General features: G+C 37.7%; 1 protein-coding gene across 2 annotated transcripts; it reads left to right on the plus strand.

Moving 5' to 3' along the window:
* Positions 1 to 371: 371 nt before the first annotated feature.
* LOC141904892 (U3 small nucleolar ribonucleoprotein MPP10-like) lies at positions 372 to 6,508 on the plus strand. 2 transcript variants are annotated; one of them, XM_074793499.1, is made up of 11 exons: positions 372 to 469; positions 883 to 1,573; positions 1,845 to 1,981; positions 2,061 to 2,205; positions 3,037 to 3,178; positions 3,364 to 3,431; positions 3,528 to 3,665; positions 3,752 to 3,862; positions 4,433 to 4,540; positions 5,502 to 5,732; positions 6,349 to 6,508. In XM_074793499.1, exons 1-11 carry the CDS (start codon positions 372 to 374, stop codon positions 6,499 to 6,501), a joined length of 2,022 nt encoding a protein of 673 aa, XP_074649600.1. In that variant the 3' UTR covers positions 6,502 to 6,508. The 2 variants fall into 2 exon arrangements, with proteins under 2 accessions (XP_074649600.1, XP_074649601.1); XM_074793500.1 differs by having other exon boundaries at positions 883 to 1,561.
* Positions 6,509 to 8,787: the final 2,279 nt, after the last annotated feature.

Raw genomic sequence — 8,787 nt, forward strand, 5'->3', positions numbered from 1 at the left:
TACAATACAATTCAATATCGACTTTATTGCACCACTGTACACAAAATCTCCACCTGTCGTCGTTTATAGATTCCAATATTTCCGATAACAACGTTCAACGTCTATGAAATAGCGGCGATTTTACAAAAAGATCCAGTTTTAGGGATGAGAGCTTTCCGATTTTATCTAGCCTAAAAGGCCTGCCCTATTTAGCTTCATTTCTTAAACAAAAAGAAGAACTATTAAATTCGTTTAATGAATTGTTATTCTTTTCTTAGATATTTGTTCAATATGAAAAGAATAAACAGATAAACGTTGACCTTTTCCTAGGCCTAGTGCAATGAACAAAATACATTGAATTAAATTTGACTTTTGATAGTTAGCAATTCATCATGGCCGCGCCCATGAAACGTGGAACGAAAATGCATGTGCTTGAAAATGTGGACAAAAATCTCCAAAAATACACCGACAAACCGGAGATATTTTTAAGGTATAGCAATCTTGATTTACGATAATTCTGCTGTTTGTTTGTGCGGCTTGTATATCCCTTAATGATGAAATGACTCGTCAAATTTCAATTCAATCAAATTAAATTCAAGAAAAAGAATTAAGCACTTATTCTTCGCTCCTAGTCCACTGTCTTCTTTGTAAGCGTTATTTCGTTGCGCTAATGGTGAATGCATTATTTTACTTAATGGATCAACATTGATAATTGCTCAATGCAAACAATAGGGCCTACCTGCCTTTTTTTAAATTATACCGCTGCCGATAAGTAGCGCTACTAATTTACTCTACTTTTATTTTTTATCACCACTGCGAGTACTGGTAGATCCGAAAATTCATTTAATCATATTCTAAATCGGTCTTAATCGTTGCATTTTCTCTACATCTGAATTATTTCAGCACCCAAAAGACGGTCGAGAAGGGGATGAAATCATGTACGAAAGAACTATATGATTTCATGAAAGAGTTCGACTCAGCCGCCGACTCTAACAGTACCGACGCATTGCCCGAATTGATTGTCGAAAATTTCGACGACGAACAAATTTGGCAGGAAATCGAACTTCAAAACGATCCGCACATCAGTGGACTCGTGAAGGGTTTGTCTCAATTGATCGCGTTTAAAGGCGATCTGAATTTGCAATTAGCGGACGATGATGATGTCGGACGCGGTGAGAATGAAAGCGATCAGGAGGAATCGGACCAATCCGAGGATGATGGAAGCGATTCGGAATTCGATGCGGACAATCTCGAAAATGAAACTTACGATTTCGACGATGAAGATATCGATGAATTCGATTTATTAAGAAAACCCGGTGAGGAGTTAGATGACGATGAAGATGACAGTAGCGACATTGGCGAGGATGACGGCGAATGCGGTCGAAAAAAACTGGTATCGAAGAAACGACGTAAAACTGTCGTCGATGAAAAGTTTTTCAAAATGGCCGACATGGAGGAATTTTTGGAGATGGAAGACGCGAAAGAAGAGAGACGCTTGAATGGCGACGATGTAAATGATGCAGGAGATATTGATTATTTCACCGAAATTGGCAGCGACGATGAAGGGGATGACGTAGAAGGGGTAAGTGAAGAGGTAAGGAAATACAGCGTCGCCATTTGAACGGCGGTTGCCTTTCTGTTATCATTCTGCGGTTCAACTCTTGGATATAGTCGATAGTCATATGCTCAATTGAGTAAACCTAGCTTACCTCGGAATAACTGGGACCGACAAAATCGGTCTGAGGTAAACGAAGTCTGAGTAAATGATTGGAAAATACGTTTAGAAGTCAAAAAAAATTTTGTGTTGGACATGTCCGAGTAGAGAGAGGTTTACTGTCTTCAAAAATTGGTTTCGTTTATTTTAGGGTAAAAAAGATACCAAGTATGGCGACTTCTTTGATTTACCAGAAGGAGAAAATAAGAAAAATGATAGCAATGGTGATGATGATGATGATGATGATGATGATGATGAGAATGATGATGGTGATGAGGAAGAATCTGGGTATGATTTGGGAAAATTGTTGAATAAGCCAAATCTATCCGATTCCTGCTAATTATAGACCTATTCTTTTTCATTGTAGCTTCAATTTAGAAGATGTTGATGAGGATAATGAAAATGATGACAAAATAAAACACATACCTTTCAAAACTGCGAAACTGTTGTCCGACGACGAAGAAGATAACGACGCGTCTCAGAAATCATCGTTTGAAAAGCGACAAGAAAGGGTATGAAATATCATGGAGGCTATCATCCATTTCAAGGGTCTTAATCCACCTCAATTCTTACCTACTTCCCTATTTCACATTTTGAATTGGAGCATTAGATTTAAAAGAAATTGTAAACGAGACAGTCAAATTGATAGAATGGAACCTCTTTTATAATGAACTCGGATACAATGATTCATCGGATATAACAAATATAGAATTTCGTCCAAAGTATGTTAGACAATTTGATTAATTTCATACTGGATATAACAAACTATCGGTTATAACGAACATATTTTCTGGTACTGTGTAAGTTCATCGTTACAAAGTTCCGCTGTAGAGCAAAAAACAAACAAGGCGAATTATATTTGAAGATAACAAGAGAAATCCCACAATAAGTTCAGCCAAAACGAGAAACTTGAATAGAAGAGTTATATATATTTGCGCAACGTTTCGGCTAAAGACTATTAGCCATCATCAGGCGTACTGAGTACAGGAGAATATTACAAGATATTTATACAAGACCAAAACAATAGAAGCAGAGTGAGTGATTAAATTTGGTCTTGTATAAATATCTTGTAATATTCTCCTGTACTCAGTACGCCTGATGATGGCTAATAGTCTTTAGCCGAAACGTTGCGCAAATATATATAACTCTTCTATTCAAGTTTCTCGTTTTGGCTGAACTTATTGTGGGATTTCTCTTGTTATCTTCTTACACGGATATTGTGTATCTTCTCGTCTCATATTTGAAGATCATCAATCCATTATCCACTTCTATTGAGCTTTGGCCATGCGGTCCCTGAAATGAATTTCGGTGTGTTTGTGTCATCGCGATATTCTTACCTTCAGTTGCAAAAGCGCATAAGAGAAATGGAAGACGTCGCTTTGATGGAGAAACCGTGGCAGCTGTCTGGTGAGGTGACCGGTGGTAAACGTCCTGAGAATAGTCTGCTTCAAGAAAACGTACAGTTCGACCAAACGGCAAGACCAGGTTAGAACTACTGAAATGATGACGATTAATAAATAAGTAGAGTTATGTTAAACAACGAATATACATGCAAATCTACATTAGATCAGTTTGATTCTGATTGTGGATAGCGATATCTGGGTAGATTCTACTGCTAAATATGATGTGTGTACCATTTGTAATTTTGGGTTGAAATACTCTATTTTCAGCTCCAGTCATTACAGAAGAAACGACTAAGCAGTTAGAAGATCTAATAAAGCAGCGCATTAAAGATCAGGTTTATTATCAATCGAGACGTTCTTTACTAGAGTTAAGGTATTACAATCGGAATGACGTTTGACGGGACTAATTTTCGGTTAATATTTGCATGTAGGCGTGGGATGATGTCACGCGCAAGATTAAACCAAAAGATGCGCCGTACGAGTACAAGAAGCGCATCACACTCGATCAGGAAAAGAGTAAGATTAGTCTCGGCGAAGTTTACGAACAGGAATATATAAAACAGACGGAGGTAAATTGGCCGTTTTGACTGGAATTTCATTTGCCTCACCTGGAATTGATCGTGGTTCTGAAATCGATGATCTGTTCACATTTTAGGAAGAGGCTGAAGAGAAAGCCGACCCGCAACATGAGGAAATCAAGAAAATGCTGGAATCGCTGTTCATTAAGTTAGACGCTCTTTCTAATTTCCACTATACTCCGAAACCAGTAAGTATACTGTTCTGTTTTACAAAATGAATCCAAGCGAAACAAAAAATGCATTTAACCTTCTGTAAGTCGGATAAACACTTAAGTCAGAAGAAAAGGTCGAATATGGCTATTTTCTCATTCGGAAATATATTTTTGTCCCAAAATTGCATATTTGAAATCGGGAACTTACTTGCCTAAGTTGGTAGTATTCTTACGGTGCGAACAATTAGGATTGTATCAAAACAACTATGGTAGCTGTATGAAGCTATTCATGTGATATTCCCGTCATTGAACCAAACATGCTACAATACAGGGAATACATGTAGGCCCCGCCTCTGATTCAACAAGATAAGTTGAGACGTGCTACATATAAGTTAAAGACCTAAGATTAAACACTCATTTTTTCGAAAGTTTGAAATTCTGACTTTCTCATACTCAGAATTTTTCTAATTCAAAGAAAATGATCCAGTTGCGAAAGATGCAAAATACGCATGGTTTACTGTATCAGCGTGAAATCATTGATGTTGATTCAGAATCTGGCTTCTATATATGATAGAGACTTAATGGCTTAAAATCTGTTCATTTCAGGCTATGCCAGAGGTAGAAATAGTCAGTAATTTGCCGTCAATAGCGATGGAAGAGGTTGCGCCAGTCAGTGTTAGTGATGCAGCGATGTTGGCGCCTGAAGAAATCCAGGTGAGAAAAAAGATAATCTATAGTATTATGAAGTGAAATTTGCTCATTCTGTATGAGTTAGGTTGATATTGTCCTATTTTTTTTGTACGATACTTCTAGAAATGTTGTACAAATTCAACCTTGTGTAGAATACGTTGAACGAGACGGATAGTGCTTTATAAGTTAATTTGTTTATTTGAAGTACGGGCTTTCGCTACTGATGTATATTAACTTTATCAGTGAATAAAATCTCTCATTCACGTGATGAAGCTACAATACATTGGTGGCGAAAAGCTCATATTTTATCAGATATCTTGTTTATATGTATGAGCTTTCAATACTAATGTAAAGTAGCTTCATCAGGTGACTGAGAAATTTTCTTCACCTGATGAATTTACAATACATTAGTGGCAAAAGCTTGTACTTCAAATGAACAAATTAACTTATAAAGTACTTTCCGTTCCGTTTTACACGTAGAAGAAATTAAAACTTCTCTAGTTCGAGCAGAACCATGTGTTTTATCAGGGTCCCTACGACTCCTTGATTCCTTAAAAACTCCTAAACAGAAATTACTTTTAAAGGTACTTGAAACTCCTTTAATTTGGGCAAAATGCCCAAAACTCCTTTGAAACTCTTCAATTTTGAGAAATAGGCAACTAAGATATTTGTTGTTGCACAATAAACTGTGCCTGAATCGATACTGTTGGATTTTCACCAGGATTCTTTAGTAATGTAAAGCATGAAAATTTGCTTACAAAACCACAGAATTATCCGTTCACCTAAATAGCTTAAACAGTACCAATTTAGGAGCAGTTTACAGTAATTGGAATATAAAAGTGATGCAGAATTTGAAATTTCCTCCTTGAAATCTCCTTATATCCGGCAATGACCAATCTGTAGGGACCCTGGTTATTCTGATTCATATCGATGCTCCATTCATCATGATTTTCATCATTCATCATTTTTTGTGTTCAATCTCAAGGAGAAGAATCGCGGCATCGAAATCGGAAAAAGCGAACGAACCGAAACCGACAAGAAGCGCGATCGACGTAAGATAAAAACGGCGAAGCGCAAGAAGATCAAGGAGAAAGAACAACGCGAGAAACTCGTCGAAAAAATCAGACCGGGTTTGGGTAACAAGTACAGTAAAGAACGAGCGCTTTCCGAACTAGAGAAGGCTAGTAAAGCAACGGATAAACTCAGCCTCATTAAGGTATATTTCAGAATATGATCAGATTTTATAGTATGGATACTGAGTAGGGTTCATGATGGAACCTCTTTAGGATGAATGTGATGTAACGAATTATTGAATTTAACAAACCTAGATTTTTGTCCACAATGGTCCGCTGATCGCTGGTCCACCGAAGTTTGTTGTACTACCGCGGTACTTTTCACCTCGTTCAGGATATTCAAAAACATTTTATGTGTAGTTTTATCTTTCCTTCTTGAGTGAAAAGTTTTTTCAAACAGTTGAATAGATAAGTAGATTAATTTCGTGATTGCAACAGAAAGAAAGTGGAGAAAGCCAAATTAAAGTTGAGGAAGCTCTATAACAAAAATGTTTGATACAATGTAGACTCTATAATCAGGTCTACTTGGAATGACCCAAGGCTGTATATTTGACATATACATTTTTGGAAAGCCTTTCAATTTTCTTGATCCTCAAGTAGATATCTAGATATCTAGATAACTTGGTGGCCAACATTACTGGATAAGGCAAAGTCCACTAAACTAATGAATTGTTCATCTAACTGATGTCAAATGAAGATTGAATGCTTGCATACATGTACGAAACATTTATCGTAGTTGTTGCTTATGTATATTTCTAGGATAAATCTAGTTCTGCTAAAAAGTCTCTGACCTCGTCGAAACAGTTCTTCAACCAATTGCAAGATGAAGTTACGTCCCATATAAATCGTCAGAAAGGGGCGCCGCAAGTGAAGAAAAAGCAAAAAAGTTCCGCTACAAAATTGATGTTGTAAAAGTGAATCTAGAAATATTTTGTATATAAATAAATTAATTGTAAATAAAACTAAAAGTATTTAGAATCATTGACTTGCTGGTATTTTTTTGGAAGATTGCAGAAGTTAGAATATTCATATATTGGAATCATTGCCATCCTGTATCGTGGCGTATCCGAATTTTTGCGAATCAATCGGGATGAATTGACTCGTCAGGGCCGTACCTGGCATTATAATTTTTTTTGGTGGGGGGGGGGGAGGTACCTGAAAAAGGGCAATTCTATAGGATAAAACAAATTGTAAAACTGCTCTTTCCAAAATTTCTTGGGGGAGGGCCTTGCAACCCCCCCTTTAAATACGGCAAGCCATCATTCTGCTCATATCACCTTGATTAACTTAAAATCGTCTAACGTCGGATATCTCGTTCGTGGTGTAAGCAAATAACACATTCAACGGTTGCGTTTACTAAAATTTAAATTTCGTGAATTCAAAAATTGAAACGTAACTAAAATAACTACCGTATTTGACTCGTATTGCACGTCTTCCACTCGGGAGTAATTTTACTTAGTCGGTGATTTAACCGAATGTGAGTTTGCTACAAGAAAGAACTCCGTTTACAAGACTAAAACCAAAGGGTAGGTTACCCTCGGGATACTTCCTAATAGGCATGAAGTGGGGAACCATTTATAGGTAAAACTTCATGTTTCCAGGAGGATTTCGACCCCGAAAAACTTATAATCACATCCTTCCTAGACAGAGATTCGAACCTGATGGAATCGCTCGACTCGCTTGTATCCAAATTTCGAAAAATCTTGACAAAACGTTTCCGACACTGACATTTTGAAGTGCACATAGAGAAGTTTATTAGGCGTTCGTTCGCAGGAATCCCTCCCTGGATCCGTCACTGGGCAGGCCCTCGTTCCGTGGCGCGAGTCTCGATACCACCAGGTTCTTGCCTAGGGAGGATGTTATAATCACAGATGTATGACCGCTGTTAGGATGGTGCGTTCGTTGCACGCGAAGTACATCTGCGAAAAAGATTAAAACATCATGTGAGAAGTTAATATTCAGGAAACCTGTACGATGCGAAAATAATTAGAAATCGGCATGTACGACACGTGGAAACATAAAACTGAAAATTGCTGCATTTATAGATTGGTTGGTAATTACTGGGAAGCTCGTTATTTTTGTCATTTTAGAATCTCGGAAAATCGAACTTTTAATGATGGATCAGATATCGCTCAAAGATAATCAGCGGCTGAAAAATTGAGAATTCTGTATTGCTGAGGGAAGTGAATAATTCCAAACATACGTTAGTATAATCTGTTAAGAGCGGCCTTAGCCTGGCGTGACAACCAAGCTGTGGAATTCAAATAGTGAAGGAATTTTGTTCTTTGTATCGTAAAGAAATTGTTCGTTATGAATCGGCAGCTGTGGGGGCTGTTTATAGCGTCAATGATCCTCTGTCAAGTTTGCATCGCACGCGCTGATCGCGTAGAATCTATCGAGGAATCGTCAGTGACGGTAAGTTCGTCTTGTAACAACACGTGGTACCCCATCGATTCTACATCTGGTTATATCGTTTCACCAAATTATCCTTCGTTAACACGCGGCGTTGAATGTCGCTGGTTAATCAACAGCTCTTTACCAGGAGCCGTTCAAGTTTACTACGACATCGATCCGTCAATATTCTGTAGTGACAACTACCTTCTCGTCCATGAGTCTGATAACAGATTGTGCGGTGATGGAAAACATGATATCCGCAGTAGCGATTTTATACCGTTGATGTTTAGGAGTAACGTCGATGGTGCGCGGGGTAGCCGGGTTTTTGTCATATATCGTTACGAACGAAACCGATTGAGAATTAGTCACAACTGTCGATACAACTTCTATTTAGATAAACTCAATTCGTCAACTGGTTATAAATTCTTCTTGAAAAGACGAGGGATGCCTAATTGCAAATTATTTTTGAATCGGATCGGAATATCACGGGATTATGCGATGAATCTCACATTCATTCAGATCATACTCAAATATCAACCTAGACGTCAATCTACCACTAAAATCCACGATGGATGGAATAGCAGTGATCCCATTGGTATTATACGAAAACAAACTGGATATCCACCATCATCATTTTATACAAAAACAAACAAAGCCCTCATTTCTTTAAATGTTCCAACTCAGTTCAAGCTTTTTGTTCAGCTGTATAAGATATCAGATTGGAACGTCTCTAATCCATTGATTCGGATCTCAGATAACGAGTCGTCGGGAGTGCTCATACCTAGTGACAAGAGCTTACACGTA

Source organism: Tubulanus polymorphus, chromosome 5 (assembly GCF_964204645.1).
Source record: "Tubulanus polymorphus chromosome 5, tnTubPoly1.2, whole genome shotgun sequence".
NCBI lineage: Eukaryota > Metazoa > Nemertea > Palaeonemertea > Tubulaniformes > Tubulanidae > Tubulanus > Tubulanus polymorphus.